Source organism: Gastrolobium bilobum, unplaced genomic scaffold (genome assembly GCF_033153095.1).
Source record: "Gastrolobium bilobum isolate Gb01-03AN ecotype WA unplaced genomic scaffold, APGP_CSIRO_Gbil_v1 utg4923, whole genome shotgun sequence".
Lineage (NCBI taxonomy): Eukaryota > Viridiplantae > Streptophyta > Magnoliopsida > Fabales > Fabaceae > Gastrolobium > Gastrolobium bilobum.
In genome coordinates, this window is record NW_026898411.1 from 244,104 (window position 1) to 265,809 (window position 21,706).

Below are 21,706 nucleotides of genomic sequence, written 5' to 3' on the forward strand. Positions count from 1 at the left end.
TCAGGAATTTGATAGTCCATCGTCAGGTTGTATTGATCATCTGTATGGTGACACTATAGGTGTTAACTGGTCTAGGCTTTGTGCCTAGTTTCTTTTTGTTGTGTTTTTGTTTTAATTTTCTATTATTTCCAAAAAAAAAAAAGACACGATCTCACAATTATACAATTATGGATCAACGGTACTTATGATTTTATAAGTACCTATTTCAATATTTTTCTCTCTATTCTCATATCACTGTCGAAAAATATTTGTATGATTATCATTTCCTACGTGATCATGGCATTTTCTTTTTAAAAAATGAGAGGATCCAGATCCATTACTAATAGAAATTTTTTAATGTGGTTCTTGGCTGATACAAGAACTACGAGATGATTAATGCAATCTAAGTTTGAGATTTCAAATTCAATCATCTACTAAAAAAGGCTATTTTTTAGATGAAAAAATTCCGTGAAAATGGTTAAAATTTCGTCGAAAACAACATTTTTGACGAAAATAAAGCTATCGAATATCTCTTTGTGGGTAATAAGTTTTTTTTATGGAATTAGAGATTCCGACAAAAAAATTTGACGGGAATAATTTTTGTAAAAAAAATTCGACAAAATAATTTTCGGGAAAAGTTTCACCGGAGAAATAATTCCGTTGAAATTTTTTGATGAAAAATAAAAGAAATTCCGTTGAAAAATGTTGAAATAATTTTCGACGAAAAATAAATTCCATCGAAAACTTTTCACAGAAAATGAATAAAATTCCATCAAAAAATTTCGACGAAAGAAAAAATGAAATCCAGTCTAAAAATCTTGTAATAAATTTCAACAGAAAACAAATTCCGTTGAAAATAATCCAGTCTAAAGTAATTGATATTTAATTATGAATATAATAACATTTAATTATAATTCAAAAATACTTTTTAAATAATTTATTTTTCTATAATGATTTTCGATGGAATTCATTTTTCGTTGAAAACTTTCGACAAAATCTTATTTTCGTCAAAAAATACATAATATATTTTTATTTATTTATTTATTCATAATGTTTTCTATGGAATCTGATTTTCATTTCCGTCAAAAAATTCATAAATATAAATTTATTTATTTATTTGTAATGTTTTCTATGAAATTCGTTTTTCATTGAAAATTTTCGACGCAATCTGATTTTAGTCGAAAAATTCATAAATATAATTTCTTTTTTTATTTACCTTTTTATAAGGTTTTCGACCGAATTAGTTTTCCATCAAAAACTTTCAACGAAATCTAATATTATCGAATAATTAATAAACAAAATTTTTTTAATTTATTTTTTATAATAGTTTCGACGGAATCTAATTTTCGTCGAAAAATTAATAAACATAATTTCTTTTTAATTTCTTTTTTTATAATAGTTTCGACGGAAGTCGTTTCCTATTGAAACGAATCTGATTTCTGTCACAAAATTTATAAATATAATTTCTTTTTTATTTATTTTTTTACACGATTTTCGTCGAAATTCATTTTTTGTCGAATTTTTTTAACGGAATCTGATTTCTGTCAAAAAATTCGTTAATATAATTTCTTTTAACATATATTTTAAAAACAAATTCGACGAAAAATTATTTCCGTCGATAAGTTTCAACAGAATAATATTTTCGTTAAAGATTTCGACGGAATAAATTTTTTGTCTAAATTTCCTCTTTAATTTTGATGAAAAATTTTCCATTGAAATTTTTTACTTTTCTAATACTACATATGATATGTATATAGAAAGTGGAAGGTGAGAAGTGCATTTAAAAATAGGGTACCAAAAACATATTCCACTCATCGGTTATAAATTATGATTCCATCATCAATACATCATCATAGAAATCGTAGGGAGTCAACTCAAACAATGAATCAGAAAAATTTACAAGTATCCAAAAATAAAATAAAATTAACAACATTTATGTTGCTCGAGCAACGGCTTACAGAATTTTCCGTACACTTTATGAAGTTATATCTTCCTTAGAAAGCAATAAATTTGATGCAAATTTTTTTTTCCACTATCTTTTATTTTCTTTGTAAAACAAGAGATGAAAAATAATTTCATCTCTTTTTATTTAATATTTGGAATCGATCATTTTTTAGGGAAAAACCTCCCTTAATTTTCTTTTACAAAACAATATGTATTGAAAAAAAAATAATTTATTAATAATATTTATACATTTTTATTGCATCAGTTTTACCCCTCTTCTTTTTTACATATAAATAAAAGAAGAAGAACAAATATTCTAGCACACATTCTCTGCCTTTATTTTTCTAAAAAAATATGAAAAAGTATAAATTATGATTTTGAAATATCGAATTTCTTTTTAAAAACAAAACGTACGCTAAAATAAGAAGTACACGTATTGTAGGACAGTATGATTTTTTTATTTTTTTTGTGTGTGTATAAAGTAGGACAGTATGATTGTTAAACCTTTTCAGCTAACTAGGTAACACCATATTACTCGTAACTTGTATATAATTTTTTTTCCGCTAAATTTGTGAAACGTCGAGCTATCCTTATAGTTCATCCCATTTAAATTACTAATGTTGAATATTTAGTGTGATAAAGTATCATATTAGTTGACAATGAGCTTATAAGTGAAGTTCATATAAATGGGATGATCCATGAACCCAATGCCTTCAAATTTTGAGTTAAGATAGGAAGTCAGACCCACTTACTACGGTTGAAATAACTTAGCTCATTGTTTTGTCCCTCGCCATGGGCTTCTCCTGTGCCCGCCTGAAAATGGCGTAGAGGGAAGTATTTTAATGTGAGTTTCACACTTAAGGAGTGGATTGTTAAAATATTCAAGTGAGATGTGAATCTCACATTCGTTGGTAATGAGCTAAGTAAAGTTCATATAAGTGAGATGACACATGAACCTGAAGCTTTAAGATTTTAAGTTGAGACATAATATCGAATCCACTTGCTACGTTGGTTAAGCCCATTAGTGGTTGTGCCCGTACCATGAGCTCCCATTGGCTCACCTGACAGTGTTATCAGAGTTGTGTGTGGCCTTTAGATAGCTAGGTGTGTTTGGCTAGAGATGAGTTGTGTACTTGGGCTTGAGCGCAAACGAAATTCCGTTGAGGGAGAGTATATCAATGTAGTTTTCATACTTGATGGGGAGATTGTTAGGATATTTATGTGTGATGGAGTTCGACATTGGTTGTCATGAGTTAAGTGATGTCTATATAAATGTAAGGACCCATGAACCCAATGCCTTAAATTTTTCATTGGTGGTGGTCATCTGTCACTAGCTCTTCCTGACCTATCTGATAGGGGTATCAGAACCAAGGGAGCTAGCCTAGTGTTTGGTTAGAGGTGAGTTGAGTACTTTGTGCCTCGAGTACTAGTGGGAGCATATCAATGTGGGCTTCACACTTGAAGGAGAGATTGTTGATATAATCAAGTGTGATGGAGTTCCACATTAGTTGGTAATGGGCTAGGCGATACCTTAGGGGTTTGGGTTGAGACATGGTCTCGGTCCTACTGGCTACAATTGGAGTTGCTTTTATATAGTTTGTTCCCCGTCATGGGCTCCTCTTGGGCCCGTCTAATAGTGGCTTTAGAGTCAGGTTTGGCTTGAGCTAGCCAAGTGCTTAGCTAGGATCTGGTTGAGTACTTAGGCCTGGAGTACTCAGAGTGGCTTTTGTTGAGGGGGAGCATACTAATGTTTGACTCGAGCAAGCCTGGTGTTTGATTAGAGATGGATTGAGTAGAACTAGTCTGATGCTTGACTAATGGCGATTTATGTACTTGGGCCTAGGGTACTAACTTATGTTAAATGGGAACATACTAATGTGAAGTTTCACACTTGAGGAGGGAGATTGTAAGGATATTCAAGTGTGATGATGTCTCACATTGGTTAATAATAGGCTCCGTTAAATTCAAAGTGGGAGGACACATGAACCCAATGCCTTAAAGTTTTGAGTTGAGATTTAATGGTTGACCTTCTTGATATGGTTGGTCTACCTTAATCTATTGATGGTGGTCCCTGCCATGGGTTCTCCTGGCAATTAATAAGATTAATTCTTGTTTAGTAATGGGAGTACGAGGGTTATGTGACTTTTCCCATAAGATATGCTTAATTGCGGTGTTAAAATTTAAGCATGAGTGATGAAGTTTGATACTAGTTATAAATGAACTAAATGAAAATTATATATAAATGAATGGTTTAATGTTTCTCCAGTATTTGGATAAAGCTATCTCCAGCGAGTCTAAAACGACGTCGTTTTAGGTTAGAAGATTAAGAAATTATAATGATAAAGACTAATATAACTTTATAATAAATTAGAATAACAGAAATACTCTTTATTAACCTCAAAACGACGTCGTTTTGGGCTAACTAGAGATAAGTTATCTCCATTGACTAGAGATACATTAGACCCATAAATGAAAGAATGGATAAACTCAATATCTTAAAGTTTTGAATTAACTTAATAAGGTTTATCGTTTCTCTTATCATAGAAGATAAAATTATCTCCTGCAACCGCAAGCTACGTTGTTTTGAGGGTTAGAAAATTAATGAAGGGTGTTTTGATAAAATCTATATAATAAAGACACAAATAAAATTCATAAAATATCATTCACTAATTGTCTTAATTTACAAAATGACGTAGTTTAGATATTTCTGGAGATAACTTTATCTCTATTTCCTGTTGTGCCTGGAGAAACATGTTTCCCAAGTTTTAATATAAAGGATTGTGGCTTAACTCATTTATATCGTTGTAGAACAACATATAAGGCTTTGGCTTTATTCAACAAACGTGACAATCGTTGCCTATCACGTTTATTTAGTTAGTTGATATATTTTCAAAGCTTTTGCCAATCGATTTTAATCGAAACCGAATTACGTACGTAAATAAATTGGTGTATTTTTCGGTTGTGAAACACATGAATCAGATGAAATATCCAAACGAAATGACTTTTTTTTTTTTTTGTTTCTTTTAATTTGGTCCAGAAGAAATGGCTGGTGCATGAATGGTTGCTATTTAATTTCTGCCATTATCGTGAACATGAAATGTATGCCTTTTGCTTTTATCTCTTGTTCTATTTCGACAGGGCTGATATATATTTTTCGCTTGGACCAAATAGATCAAGCATATCTACGTGCATACAAGAAAAGCCAAACATTTGGTTGGTGCAAATCCACTAGAATATTGGTAATCAATAGTGTTACTCTAGCATTTCATACTTTACGTAATTACGTCTATGTTATAGGCATTTCTTTTACGCTTTTACAAGAGTTATGTTATAAAAAAAATAATTGTGTAATGTTATAGAGATTCGTTTAGCGTGCCGTAATTTTTTTTTTTCTTTAAAAAGTGTGGACCCACAAAATATTGTGTGTGTAGGAAAGTTTGTTGTGTCATGTTAAATGACAAATGCAAACCCCTTTCTTTTATGAAAAAAAAAAGAAGACAAAAGAAAGAAAAAGTGAATTTTCCTCTTTTATATTTTTTCATAAAAATAAGTGTAAAGTAAAATTATGAAAAAGAAGGTGTAAGAATAATATTGTTGTATTTGTAATATTAAAGAATGCCAATTTTTTTACTAAATGATAGTAGTTCAGTTGGCGTCATAAAACTAAATAGATGGGGTGAAAACATATATTCGATCATGTTCAATACCATTTTTAAGAGGAGTTTAAGGGTCTGTTTGGAGCACCTTATAAAGAAGACACTACTAGAAAAATCTTGTATAGCGAGGGAATTATTATGCAAATTTCGTCGCTAATTTCGTCCTCGCTACTACTTTCCCTCGCAAATTCCCTCGCAAAATCGTTTGCGAGAGAAAGTTGTAGCGATGATGAAATTAGCGACGGAATTTTCATAGCAATTTCCTCGCTATACAAGATTTTTCTAGTAGTGAGATAGGATAGGATAACTTATCATATTCTACTTTTATCTCTTGTTTGGTGGGACAATAGGATATGATTAACTTATCCTATTATCTCATTTTATCCTATCAAATACATGATTTCTTATGATCCTATGTGGGGAGCTGGGTTAGGATTCAATAGGATAGGATACCAACTATAAAGTACTGACACTTCAAAAACCCTGACGTGTCGTGTCCGACACTTTCTGACACTCTCCGACACTCCCCAACACGTGTAATAGAAATTCAAAAAAATGTTCAAAGTTGCGTTGAGTTTTTAGTTTCAACTATTAGATTCGTTGAATTTCGATTACCATTTTATTGAGTTTAATATAAATATTTGGGATATCTTATGCTTCTTTGCAAAATTGATGAATATTATAAGTTTAGTTTCATTTTTTGTTAAATTATTGAATATTAAATTTAATATACACTACATAAATTAAAAATATTATTTAATATCAAAACGTGTCCTAACGTGTCGAAATCTTACATTTTTTAGAATTAACGTGTCAGAGTGTCGTGTCGTATCGTGTCACGTGTCCCGTATCAGTATCGGTGCTACATACGATACCAATATTGGATACCCAATATATCCCCACGCTACCCAATATATTTGTATTTATTGTATTATACACAAGACATGATATAGGCTTATCAGCCCCATATCATATCCTACCTTTTTCTTATCCTATCCACTAAACGAGCCCTAAAAGTCTTAATTCTGCGTCCCAAATCAATATCTCCAAAAAAAAAAGGCCTTTTTTTCCTATTTTGGTAAATTTCTGTTCAATAATCTTAATTTTGTCATTATGTTGAATTGTGGAGCTCATTGTATAAGCTCATGGTTTATTTGACAATTTGAGAATTTCAATATATTTTGGGTACGTTGTGCCAAATTATACAAAATGTGATATATATTATAGACATTTAAATATGGATTTAATTTTCATATATTTTTATTGTAGAATCTGTTTAATATTATCACAAGATTGAATTATAAAAAATGTTTAACCATTGTAATTATTACTTAAGAATTTTAGTTTTTTAATAATATGCTAATACGATAGTGAATTAAATTTAATTTGCGGATGTACAGATTTTAAATTAATAAGTTTATAATTTTTATGATCTTTCCCGAAATTGCATATGGAACTAATGTTAAAAATATATATGATAGTCCCGATACTATCTTTAGGAACTGAGATGGCGCATGGAAGCTGAACAGATAGAGTTGAGAGTATGTATTTGATTTTTCTCAAGATTACATATACATATAGTCTTTAATGTTTCTACAATGAATGTAGATGAGCTATCTACATTCGCTCCAAAACAACATAGTTTTGGGTGAAAAATTAAAAAATTAAATGAAAAAGATTATTATAACCCTAAAATAAATTAATTATAAAAATACCTTAATTTCTGGCTCAAAACGACGTCATTTTGGACTCAATGTAAATAAATTATCTACATTGACCGTAGAAAAAATGAACACATACATATATATGATAGTCAACTTCAGAGTAAGAAAATAAAAAATATCATTCATAAAAAAAATTAAAATCATTAATATATTTTTACAACATTTTTAATATATTTTTTATTTTAATAATTTTATATAAAATTTAATTAAATAATTTAATTCAAAAGGCGGGTGGTAAAAAGAATGTTCGTTTTCAAAATTGTGTTGTTCAAAGAGTGTGACAATAACATTTTCAAAAGTTAAAATCAACGGGGCAAATCTTAAATGTTCGTTTCTTTGACCACTTGACCAGTTGATTGGACAACAGGGTAAAAGTAAAAAGAATGGATGGAAATCAAATCGTGTTGTTCAAAGAACCTCGAAGTTTCATTCTATTGCGTCATCTCTATCCTTTTACTTTAAACGGGGGTGTCAATTATTGTTGTCAAAAATTAATATAAAAATGTAAAAATTTATGTTTTTACATTTTTACTGAAGTGATACATGTTAAAATATACGTAAAAATTCTTTAAAATAAAAATTGATAAAAACTACATGTAAAAATGTAAAAACGGTACAAACATAAGTTTTTACATTTTTACTTAAACTAAAAAATTAAATCGGGTCAACATTTAACTCATACTTAATTTTGTTTTTATTTTTTCAAAAAAAATAAAAATAATTCCTATCTCCATTTTCCTCAAATCAAATGCACAATATCTTCTTCATGTTATATTATATAGGAAAAAACTTTGCAGGAGGTCGCTGTATTTTCATTTAAAAGTTGTTAAACTTTATTCTTTTGATGTTTTGGAACTTGGTTATAGAAGTTGTTAAACTCATTTTATGTTTTTGGACTTATGTTTTATATAGTTATGAGATTTATATCTTTTAAATATAAAGTTGTTCATTAAATTTTGAGTAGTGACTTATGATACTTTTTTTACATGTATATATATATATAATTTTGTATCTTAACCTTAAATAATAGAAACTTTACATTTCGTGTCGTTTCTAGAATTTACGCATCCACCATTCCTTTCCGTTCTATGTAGAAACTCGATTTTGACAACATTGGTGCCAATAACTATTTAGCATTTGTTTAATATTGCTTTATTTAAATTTTAAAAATAGAAATACTCTTTTTTTTTGTTTTTAAAGATTTCTTAAAATTAATCTTTTTTGCTAATTAATTTTTTTTTTAATCCTTTTAAAATACATCCTTATCTTTTTTTTTTTATATCAAATACATCCTTATCTATTTGGGTAATATATGTGTTATGTCACATGAAAACAAAAATAGTTCCTGCAGAACCAAAATTGACGTGGGGCCGATTGATAACTTTTCTCTCTCTTTAAATTTGTTTCACTCTCCTAATTTTTTGTGTCTGCAAGACCTTTTTTCATTTTTCTATAACATTACACATGTATTACCCAATCATTTTTCTGTAACATTACTCATGTATTACCCAATCTATTTAATTAACATTCAAACTGATGTCTCGATCGTCACAGGACTTTCGTCTGCAAGAGTGATGCTTATTAAAATTCTCTTGAACACGATCATTGGCAGAGAGACAAACTTTATATTTTCAAGAAACTCATATTGAGAATTATAGGGGTTCTCCAGTGCTGATTCTGAGATAAATTTTTTTTTCTAATTTTGTGACTTGGAAGAGTTCGGAGGATCATTATTATGTTTGTTGGAATAATTGTTTGTTCTTTTTTTTTTTTTTTGGTACATTGGAGGTATCCCCATTCAACCTTCTCCGGGCACCATGCCCTCGGGGTACGGCCCGTTTGGGCTAGCCCCTCATTGTAACAGTGGGTGCACTAAGCTTCGCAACCGGAGAAAGGACGAGACTAATCCTCAACCGAAGATTTTTTGACTTATCCTCTGGCCCCCAAAGATTTTCCAAGAATGAGGCAGGGTTTGATCCCTGAACCAAACAATCCTTTGGGAGCTCAGCTGCCAACTGAGCTACCCTTGGGGGTTATTGTTTGTTCTTTTAAATGACACAACTTGTGTCATTTCATTCTTACACAGAGGTGAGACCTACACATTTATATTATTTTGTCCACTCTCTCCTCCTTTATCTATTTCTTTCTCTCACTTAAAATGATACAACTTTAGATCCTTTAAAATGATACACATTTTTCCCATGTTTGTTAACATTTTGTTTTATTCCAAGAACAGAATTATGTTTGATAACACAATACAAATCTATTTCTTTATTTTTTGTTTCAGATTTCATATGTTGTATAAAATAACAAGGGATAGAATCCGTTCACAAATTTTTTTTGCAAATTACACTAAGTACGATCGGTTGTATACTATATGATTAAAGTATGACCGGTCGTACTTAGTGTAATTTGTAACAAAAAAATTTATAAATATAACCTGCCCCAAATAACAAACGGCAATAGATTTTAATTAAAATGCCAACATTTCATATTTTAAAAAAATTATCTAAAATATTATAATATTTTATTGTGTATTGTTTTTTACAATAAATGCTAAAATATACCATCCATTGCAAAGAGTTGAAAGTGATTTTGCACAAGAATCAAAATAAATATTATTTATGTCATTTCCAAATTAATATTCATGAAAATCAAAATAAATAATCACACTTTCTAGTACTGATTTTTCAGCTGCATAAAAACATCAATTGCATAATTATGAAATGGGCGAAAGTTGAAAGTTCGAAGATCCAAACCATAATTTCTTGCTCGGCGGTGAGGATGGAGCTGGACCGACAGTGAAGAAGGTGGACTTCGACCAAGCTCCGACGAACAACAATAGCGTTGAAGTTTTTTTTTTTTAGATAAAAGATTGAGAACGACGAATGAAAAAATAAAAACACAAAACTGATTATCTTTTTGTGTCCCGGAACGGATAAATAAAACTTTTTTTGTTTTTTATTTATTTTTCTAATGTAAAAATCAAACCGATTCATTTTGAGAATAAAAAAACATTAGTTTTATGCTATTTTTATTTTTGTTTTTGGAAACAAAAATAAAAAAATTGATTCTCGGATTATTGTCATGCACACCCATAGTTACCCACATTTGGTATAAGAATTTATAAAATATTTCTGTGAATTAAAATAATGAATAAGAATCTCATTAAATAATAGCACCAGGTGGGTGATATTCTTAGATTCCCACCCGGTGAATTTTTTTTACGTAATTTATAAGACATAAATAATCGTGCTTTAATATTTTTATGACTAAAATATTATCTCTTGTTAAAACTCTATCCATGATACTCTTCTTCACAAAATTATGGGTTCATCTCTTTCTTTTTACAACAATTTTACTGAGAACGAAATTGATTTGACAATGGTCAAATTAGTTTGGAAATTTGGGTTTGATCTTCAACATCGTATTTTTATCCTTTTGTGACATATTAGATATTTATTTCAAAAATTCATCAAAGATTAATTTTGTAAAATCAGTGAACATTTATAGGCATTATTGACAATCAACAAAAATAGAATCAAAAAATTTGAGCCAATATTCCTAAAAATATTTGGGCATACCAAATAATTTTTTGGTAATTGGGAAATTCCTTTTCCGATATCTTTTCAGAAATCATGATTGCCATGAATAAAAAATTCTTCTCCATCAAACACCTACTTTTTTTTATTTCTTTCAATACCAATTAAGCAAAATAAATAAATGAAAAAGAAAAAGAAAAGGAAGAAAAGAATGTTGCTTTAATTTGGCGTGCCCTTTGAAAAAGCACTGAGATACGGGAATGCCACAAGAAACACGATGATAAAAAGGCTTCAGCAGTTTATTACGAAATTTTGTGCTATGAGAATTGAAAATGGATCATGTGCTAAAAAAATATGATATGCTCATATGGGAATATCACAATCATACAAAGGTAAATAAATGGTTATGATTTCGTAACTACTTATTTTATCATTTTTTTTCTCTCCTCCTTTTTTACCATTGATCCACCTTTGTAGGGTTATGATTCTCCACCTTACATGGTCATGTGAATTTTCATATTAGATGATCCAGATCCATGAGAATTAGAATCTGTACACGAAAATTCTGTTATCTGATTTTTACGTCATTTTCTTGCGCGAGTATAATTTTTTTGAAAGTTTATTTAGTTATGCAAGACTCAATTCTTTTACTTGTCGTGCTTAAATATTTAATTAAAAATGTTTAAAATTTTCCAGATAATTAAATAATTTTTTTAAAAAAATTAAAACTTACGAAGCAATTTTAGCGCTTTTTTATCGAGAAGAAAAAGTAACCAAAAAAGAAATTATAAAAAAAAATTGTAGTATAAGTCTAATGTGAACAATCATTAATTAGTTTAGCGAAAAGTTATTATAATTTTTCCTCTCATTAATAACTTAAATAACTGATATGACTAGTGTAAGGAAATGATCATACATCAAATGTATCAAAAAAATTTCTAAAATCCTATGTAAATAAAAAAAAAATAACAGATTCTAAAATTTAAAAAAAAAATCGTATATTTTGCTTTGCAAAAATGTGTCTTTTATAATAAAATTAAGAAACACGCATATTCTGACATTTTCTCTCTCTCTCTCTCTGGTTAAAAAATGTAATAATTGTAAAATAAAAGTATGGAAATTCAGGTGTGAAAATTGTTATAGAATTAGGAGAACCCAAAATTTATAAGAGAAATATATCAACGATACCAAAAAAAGAAAAATAAAAAGAAAGCACAATATTACGTTTCACACATCATATCTTAATTTAAAAGCAATAAGCTTATATATGGGTTATTTTATTTATGAAATTACCACATTAATTGTTTGAAAATTTATCAACCTTCGTCTCCACTTAAAAGTCGTATTTTAATTTCCAATAATTTTGCTTTCAAAATGTAATATGTAAGTAACACGCAACGCAAGGATCGAATCATTGGCTGCGACATGAAACATAAACATAACCTGCTTTTTCTCTTTTAACCCCGTTTTGCTCAGTCACAGTGAAAAAGCGAGAAAGATGACAGCTTCGAAGATACATGATAATGATAGATAGCGAATGAAAACAAGCAAAGTAACGTTTTATTTTTCTATCTTCATTCTCACAGCCTTGAAGATCATTCTAATTTAATTATTCTTCCCGTGTCATCTAGATAAAGTGATCACAATTGGGAAGAGTGTTGTGAAGTATCAGATTCTATGCTATAAAAATGCATGCAACCGAAATGATATGCATAATATAATTTACATCCACATTTCAAGCCTTGTTCAATTTCCACTTTGACTACTAATTAAGATGCCTACTAGTTCTGTCGACGAAAAATTGCCCTTCATTTCACCAGGTGAAGTCAATGATTATATAGCTGAGTATGCATTTGAAGGAAAATGGGATAAGGTTATTGCTATGTACTATAAATTCCCAGAGGCTCACACTGCAATGATCAACGATTCCGTGGGCACTGCATTGCATGTGGCGGTAGATTTGGACGAAGAAGATGTTGTGAAAGAGCTTGTGAATGCAATTATAACGAAAGAAATTGACGAAGAAGATGCTCTGAGAGAGGAGCAGCAGCAGCAGGGCCCACAAAGTGCAAAGAAGAAGGCTCTGGAAATGGAGAACGAGCGAGGGGATACACCTCTGCACGTTGCAGCATCAAGGGGTTTCGCCAGAATATGCAAGTGCATTATAGGAATAGCTAAACAGAGGATATATTTGCTGCGTCGCAGAAACGAACAAGGGGAGACACCTCTGTTTCTAGCTGCTATCAATTGGCGAAAACAAGCCTTTGCATACCTCTCTGATATTTCAAGAGATAGCATCACTTTGCAAGATCTTGTACGAGACAATGGGGATAGTATTCTTCACTCCGCTATCAGTAGAGAATATTTCGGTAACCAACACTTTCCTGCCGCCATATTTTATTTTATATTCAGTTTTTTTTTTTTTTTTTATTTCTTGAGTAATTAATTGTAAAATTATTAAGGCATTAATGATTGAATCAACAGATTTGGCAGTGATAATAGTGCATTTCTATGATTTCCTGAGCACACATCCCAATAAAAAGGAATCCACTCCGCTCAAAGTCCTTGCCACTAGGCCGTCGGCCTTCCCAAGTGCAAACAACCTTTCATGGTGGAAGAAAATCCTGTACCATTGTAAGTAATTAATATATATATATATATGAGACAGGATCCTTTGACACCGGTGTCAAAAAAAAAGTTTGACACCTCATCTGAGAGCCGTTAGATTAAAAAAAATCAACGATTCTGATTTGTAAGCATGTGACACCATTGATTTTTTTTAATCTAACGGCTCTCAGATGAGGTGTCAAACTTTTTCTTTGACACCGGTGTCAAAGGATCCTGCCTCTATATATATATAGGGTTTTATAAGAGTTATGTTGTAGGAAAAGTGATTGTGTTATGTTATAGAGATTCGTTTTGCGTGCCGAAATTTTTTATTTTTTTTTTTGCTGCGGGTCCCACAAAATGTTGTGTGTGTAGGAAATTTTTTGTGGTCATGTTGAATGATAGATGATAAACCCATATATATATATATATATATATATATAATATATATATATATATATATATATAAAAGAGAGATCATTTGACTATATAAGTCTTACTCTGCATCCTAACCGTTGATTTTCGTCTATCCAACGGTTATAGATTAGGAAATTATATTAATTAATTAATTATTAATTACACTATAAATGATAATCGTTGATTTTCGTCCATCAACAACTGAGATGGGGAGTAAGACTTAAAAATCTTACTCTGGAGTCAAAAGAACCCTCCCCATATATATATATATATATATGGGGCAGGATATTCTTACACCGGTGTAAGAGTTAGAAGTCTTACACTCAATCTTGACCATTGATCCACTTCTATCCAATGGCTCACATTTTTAAAAATTTTGAGCCTTTAGATATAAGTTGAATCAACAGACAGGATTGAGAGTGTAACTTAAACCAGTGTAAAATGATCCTGACCCTATATATATATATATATATGGGGCAGGATATTCTTACACCGGTGTAAGAGTTAGAAGTCTTACACTCAATCTTGACCATTGATCCACTTGTATCCAATGACTCACATAACTAAAAAATTAGAACCCTTAGATATAAGTTGGATCAACGGACAAAATTAAGAGTGTAACTTACACTGGTGTAAAATGATCCTGACCCTATATATATATATATATATATATATATATATATATATATATATATATATATATATATATATATATATATTTCTTTTGACTCAGAATAAGACTTTAGTCGTTGATGGACGAAAATCAACCGTTCTCATTTGTAATGTAATTAATTAATATGATTTCCTACACTATAACCATTGGATATATGGAAATCAAGGGCTGAGAAGTCTTACCCTGGAGTCAAATGATCTCTCTCCATATATATATATATATATATATATATATATATATATAGGTTGGATCCTTTGATACCGGTGTTAAATTTGAAGTTTGACACCTCATCTGAGAGTCGTTAGATTAAAAAAGATCAACGACTCTGATTTGTAAGCATGTGACACCATTGATCTTTTTTTTTTATCTAACGGCTCTCATATGAGGTGTCAAACTTCAAATTTGACACCGGTGTCAAAGGATTCTACCTTATATATATATATATGAGATATGATCTTTTGAAATTTGACATCTCATCTGATAGCCGTTAGATAAAAAAAGATCAACGACTCTGATTTGTTTAGAATGTGACACCATTGATCTTTTTTAATCTAACGGAACAGTTATGAGATGATATGACACTGATATCAAAGGATCCTATATTAAAAGCGCCGTATTCTAAATCGAACTATATTTAGTTTCAGTCTACTTAACACTAACGTAAGTTTTGTTTAGATATATGATTACAATCTGGTGTATAGAAACCCCATAAACTTAGACCTCAATTAAAAGTACCCCTTCCAATTTTTTAAATGGGAAAAATGTTGTTGCAGTTAATGCAGATAATTTATTTATATTTATTTTCAAAACGACGTCGTTTTGGTATTGAAATTTTAAAAAATTATAAATATAAAGACTATTATAATCCTGAAATAAATTAAAATTATAAAAATATCATGATTTCTGTCCCAAAACGACGTCGTTTTGGGCTTACTTATCTGCAGTAATTGCAAAAAAAAATGAACCATTTTTAAATACCTATTTTACTTTTCATTTTTTATTCTCTCGCATAAAAGAAAGATGCAGAGCATATGGGTAAAAAAATAAGGTGCGTGATTATTATATTCAGAGTACTAAGACAACTACATTCACACGTGTTATTAATTTTTGGAAAAATTGTAAGGAACATTGTGTTTCAATCAATAATCTAAGGTAGAAAGAAACCATATAAAGTACAGTGACCGACTGTATAAATTCTATCTATACTATTTTTTTTTTTATTTCTTGCCAAAGGTACACTTGTAGAACCACTTGAAGTTGAAAGAACGATGAAGTCGAGTTTGAGAAAGATGGAACGCCCTCCAAGATCTGATAAAATGATACTCCCAAAGAACTACACCACCTTATATGACTTCTACACCATTTTATATGACTTCTTTTCTAAATTGTTTTCTACACTGTTTTTTGCTCTGTTCAGTGCTGCTGCTCTACTTGGTACGTTCAATGGATTCTCATACTACTAAAAATTTATTTCTCACTGATAGAATTGCATTACGCAAAATTTATTTTCCCATTTTTATAAGACTAGTTTCTTTGGTCAGTGCGGGGAAAGAATGAGCATGACACAGAAAAGCAATCAAACAATAAAGAGAATGACAAGACAGATGGAGATGATGTTAAGGTTGGATTTCTTCCACCAAATTATGCAACCTTTCATCATTTTATCAAGTCTGCATACGTACATAGTCTTGGCCTTTCAGGAGTGGGTATGTGTTCTATATGTTTAATTCTTGATCAATTACTTAATTAATTGCTTAATTGCTACTAGATGGTTTAACACGATTAATAATGTAATGCTCCTTGTTTCAATTCATCTACTTTTTAAGCTTTAAAGGAGGTAAAAAAGACGAAGAAGAAACACCAATGGAGTGGTCAACTCCTGAATGCACTAATGAGAAGACCTTATGCAGCATTCACGGGAAGCGGGGGTCAACCAACTAATTGGGAAGTTGAAACAGACATGTTTTCTGTTTATCAATATCACCGATGGAAACAAGGTACGTTTCAAATATATATTACATTCCATTGGTTCGGCAGTTTAGGAATCTGAACATCATTTTTTAATAACTCGTACCTAACATAGAGCTTAGATTTATCTTTCACTGCCATTTAAGAGCTATGTGGTAACTGCTTTTGACAAAAATTATTTTTCACCTTAATTTTAATCTAAATTCCATTTTCATCTCACAGTTATATTTTCTTTCATTTTTGTCTCAATTTTTTTGAACCTAACAAATTTGATCCCACCACCAACACAGTTCAAAATATTAATGGAATTTCCTGCTATGACATATCACATGGACACGAGCATATCTTTGGTGCTATTGAAGTATATACTCGTTTACTAAAAGTAAAAAAGAGTGACGATTTAGGGGAAAATAATCATATAAAAAAGGGTAAAATGATAAAAAATATATATTATTTTTTCAAATTGAATAAATAATACACTGAATCTTAGTACTCAAGATATTTTCCATGGACACATGCCACGTGGACATAAGTGCATGATTAGTTCGTCCAACCGGATTTTTGTTTCTTTAGAATGAGACAAATTTTGTGATTTTTCAAAAGATTTGATAGAAAATCAAAAAATATAGTTATATGGCAAAAAGAAAAAAAATTAATATTAAAGGACAAAAAGTAAAATTTCAACTGTTATGAGTATATAAATTTTTTAACATATAACAAACAAATACAAATTTTTGTTGTTCTTTTTTTTTTTTTTTTATATATAAATTTTTGTTGTTCTTACTACAAGAGTATCCTCATTTTAACTTTCAACTCAAATGAGATTATGTACTTCTTTAGTTGTCGTGACGAGAGCACGCCACCATATTGATGATGGTGCATTTAGAAAAATCAACAAGGGTAATTGTGAAGTTTTTTGTGAAAATATTTACGTAATTTACTGTGATTTTTAATAATCAATTTATGTAAAAATTATGTTTCATTATAAAGAACAAATATAAAAATTTCTTTTAATCAAACCTCAGGTAACTCAGTTGGCAACTGAGCTTCCAAAGATTTACTTGTGACCGAGAGAGGTTGAATGAGGATATCTTCTAGGTTATACCAAAAAAAAAATCCTTTAACTTTATTTTAAATATTATTTTTATGGTACAACTTTATGATCATTTCATTTTCATCTTAAATCTTTTAAAAACTTATCAAATTAGACCAAACCACCAAAAAAAAAAAATTAAAGTTGCGTGTGCCAAATTGCCAATTTCTTTTGTGCTCGTGTGTATTTCATTCATTTCAATTATAATAACTATATTCGTAATTCTATATCTTTCTTTCTTTTCCAAATTTATTTCTTTAAGCTTCTTATTTGACTTGTTTGAGTTGGTACTATCAGGTGAAACCAGCAGATTGGAGTGGTCGGAAGAAGAAAAAGAACCAGAGTCCGCTGGCAAAAGGGAAAGTACAAATCCAGGTTACGCAAAGGAGGAAACAGAAAAAGATGGTGCCGAGGAAACTGAGAAAGAGGACTTAAAGGAGACAGCATTTTTGGTTGCAGCAAGAAATGGCATAGTTGAAATGGTGAACGAAATTCTACGTCGAATACCAAGTGCCATTCATAACACTAACTCAAAGAAAGAAAATGTATTGCTGGTCGCAGTAGTGAAGAGACAACCCCTTGTTGTTGAGGCTTTGAGAATGAGAATGCAATCAAAACCAGAAGTTTGGAATAACTTAATTCTGGCAGTGGATGAAACCGAGAACACCATGTTGCATTTGGCAGCACATGCACTCGGCGGCGATAAGCCTTGGCAGATAGCTGGTTCTGCCTTACAAATGATGTGGGATATAAAATGGTTTCAGGTACATACGAAACATATATATAATTTTTCCTAATTTAGTTTTACAATTATTAGCGTAACCATGCATATATTATATACATATATACCACTAAGCACGTGGATCAACTAGGTTGTTCCAGCTTAACCAATAGTTAGGAGAGTTTTATCACCATGTGATTCTATCGGACTCGAATTAGACTAGTTAAGTAATAATATCCAAAAAAAATATTTATATACATATATTGATTCTTTATTTTACCTTGGAGCAGTATATAAAAAGCCTTGTCCCGCAACACTTCTATTTTAGAAGCAATAAAAAAGGGAAAGCAGCAGGGGAAATCTTCACAGAAACACATAAAGATCTTATAAAAGAGAGTAGTGAATGGCTTAAGGACACATCTGAATCTTGTTCTGTTGTGGCTGCGCTTGTCGCTGGTGTTTCCTTTGCCACAGCCAGCGCTGTACCTGGTGGAACCAACGGTGAAACAGGTATGCCTATATTAGAAGGCAAGCCTGCATTCGATGTATTCGCTATTTCTTCGTTAATCGGACTTTGCTTCTCCGTCACTGGACTCATAATGTTCCTTGCTATACTTACTTCTCGTAAACAAGCCAAAGATTTTCGCAGGGATTTGCCACTGAAACTTCTTCTCGGTTTGAGTTCTCTTTTCATATCCATTGCTTCAATGTTTGTTTCTTTCTGCACCGGCCATTTCTTTCTTGTTAGCCACAAATACAAGAACATACTATTCCCCATTTATGGAGCCACTTGCTTGCCTGTGACTTTCTATGCCGTAGCACAGTTTCCACTATACTTTGATCTTATAACAGCTATTTTAACTAAGGTGCCAGTGGCAAGTGATAAAGGCGACAATTTATAGGGGATTCTACCGCGTATCATTGTTCGAACAGCACTTTAATCCGTGTGGTGTTAGATTCATGTATTAATCATATTATGTGATTTGACAAAGCTTTTGATTTGTTGTATTTTTCTTATGAGGTTGAGTTTGTTTTTAAGCAGAGAGGTTTCTGCATATTTTCGATGTAAAATTTTGACTTCAACTCAGTTGGAGAGTGTAATAATCACATTATGAGCTTTGGCAAATCTTTTGATTTGTTGCTTTAATTTTTTGTTGGTGTTGGTTTAGGGTGTTACGTTTGTGTTTAAGCAGAGATGTTTGTGCATATTCTCATTGTAAATAAAAAATCAGTATAGTATTATTGCATATATGTAATAATCATATAACGAGATATGGTCAGAAATACATGATAGAGTCCAACTACGACAACCGAATCAATTGTTTATTTGTATTAGGATACTGCATTATCCAGCATGCGCATTAAACTAGTATGAGTTCACTGCCTTGATTGCTTGAAATCTTGGCTCCTTTGCTTGGAACTTCAGCGTAGCATAGAGCTTCATGTAATCCTCAAACACAAATTTTGGGTATACTCGGTCTATCTCCTCTGCCTTTCCCTCCAACAATGCTGGTGCAGGGTAGATAACAGCATCACTACCAGGGTTGTAGAATGAGGCTACGGACATTCTTGTCCCATCAGTTTGAGCAATCACACGATGCTCCACACTCTTGTATTTCCCATTGGTAATTACCTGTATAACCAAAAATGTTGGATAAGAATAATAACCACAATAGATGAGTTCTGCATTATAGACATATATATTAGTCAAATAAAAGAAATTACCTCAAGCTGGTCACCAAGGTTAACAACAATGGAATGGCGCATTGGGGGCACATCCACCCAGTGGCCATCTTTGAGAAGCTGCAGGCCACAGACCTTGTCATCTTGCAAGAGAAGGATAATCCCACCCGCATCCGTATGGGCACGAAGACCCTTCACCAGCTCTGGTTTCGGGCACGCAGGGTAGTTTGCAACCTTTGTGCCAAAACTTGGACCCTGCGATCCACAAAAGGCTTTCTTGAGGTATCCTTTCTCTAATCCAAGATTTTCACATAACATGTCTAGCAGCTCCTCTGCAAGTTTCTCTAATCTCTCTGCAAATTCCTTCATTGCCCACCTGCATCATTACCACATCTAGTTCAAACTATGTCTTATTTAGACATTGACATGCATCAAATTATCAACTTCACACATATATATATATATATATATATTGGTCAGGTTACAATCTTTTTAGGTTACAATCTTCCCGGCATAAATAGTTGAGGTTATAAGAATTGTAAACAAAAAAAGTGTAAACGTAATCTATATATATATATATATATATATATGTGTGGAAAATGATCTGTTTACAAATTTTTTTATCAAATTTTTGTAAATTACACTATGTACTCCCGAGAGAGAACATAGTGTAATTTGTAAGAGTTTGTAAATAAAAAGTTTGTAAATATAACCCTCTCCTATATATATATATGTGTGTGCCATCAACAATATGTGATGTATTTTCTTAGTTTTCAATCTTTCTGACCTGTACTCTTCAGTGAGATCAGGGATTTCAGAAATATTGGACTCTGGGAGATGGCGCAAGAAGAAGGTGCTCTCCCAGTCCATGTCCTTTACTTCAGCTTGGACACCCTCTAAGCCCTTGCATGCCATTACCTCTTTGAACCTCTGCTCCATGCATTTTTTATAATGCTCTTTTGTTAACCTTTCCACTGTATCCAAAAGTTCATGGGGTATTCCGTGATTCACCAACTACAATTAGGAAAGCAACAAGATTAATATAGTTAAAATGAACAATATGGAGAAAATTTTGAGTTGCAAATCAGCAGATATAATATAAAATATTCGAATATAACAAAGCTTTTGTTATCAGATTCGTTGAGGTACCTCAAAAAATCCCCAGTTCTCGCAAGCATCATTAATTTTCTCGAGGATAGCCTTCCTCTCCTCGACATTGAGATTCTCCAAGTTGATAACGGGGAAGTTCTCCATTTCTCACTCCTTTTTCTTTCTCTTGTACCTACCTCCGAGTAATCTTAATTTGTTTGTGTGTGCAGATTTGGAATATAGGTGAGTGGTATTTATAGGAATTCAAAGAGTACAGGGAGGACACCTGGACACCTAAAATTCTGGTGTGTGCCTCATGAATCTTGATATGCATGCTTACTTTGGCCAACCTATGCCAAGATCAATTTACGTAGTTGAATTGTCTACTTTGGTATGGGTTTGTCTCATCTGGAGGCTAACAACATTCCAAGCATTTCCCCTTGAATTGTCTGTTGGAGTTTCTGCAAGTGATTTCTTCGAAGGTGGCACAAGCTCAGTTTTTAAATTTAACATCATCTATACAATGATTATTGATGAAACGACTTATAAAAGTGTGTGAACTCCTTATTCATACAACTAACAAACACTTATGTTGAGTTTGATTTATCAT

The 21,706-nt window shown here is 31.3% G+C and overlaps 2 protein-coding genes across 2 annotated transcripts; one reads left to right on the forward strand and one right to left on the reverse strand.

The window, feature by feature from the left end:
- The first annotated feature begins 12,619 nt into the window (after positions 1 to 12,619).
- On the forward strand, positions 12,620 to 19,226 carry LOC133315954 (uncharacterized). Its single transcript, XM_061517642.1, has 7 exons — positions 12,620 to 13,214; positions 13,330 to 13,479; positions 15,776 to 15,976; positions 16,084 to 16,248; positions 16,369 to 16,539; positions 17,901 to 18,367; positions 18,615 to 19,226. Exons 1-7 carry the CDS (start codon positions 12,620 to 12,622, stop codon positions 19,224 to 19,226), a joined length of 2,361 nt encoding a protein of 786 aa, XP_061373626.1.
- Positions 19,227 to 19,690: 464 nt separating this feature from the next.
- Positions 19,691 to 21,273, reverse strand: LOC133315949 (1-aminocyclopropane-1-carboxylate oxidase-like). The gene is made up of 4 exons (XM_061517637.1): positions 21,157 to 21,273; positions 20,795 to 21,021; positions 20,050 to 20,383; positions 19,691 to 19,957 (listed from the first exon to the last, which is right to left on the reverse strand). Exons 1-4 carry the CDS (start codon positions 21,259 to 21,261, stop codon positions 19,691 to 19,693), a joined length of 933 nt encoding a protein of 310 aa, XP_061373621.1. The 5' UTR covers positions 21,262 to 21,273.
- Positions 21,274 to 21,706: the final 433 nt, after the last annotated feature.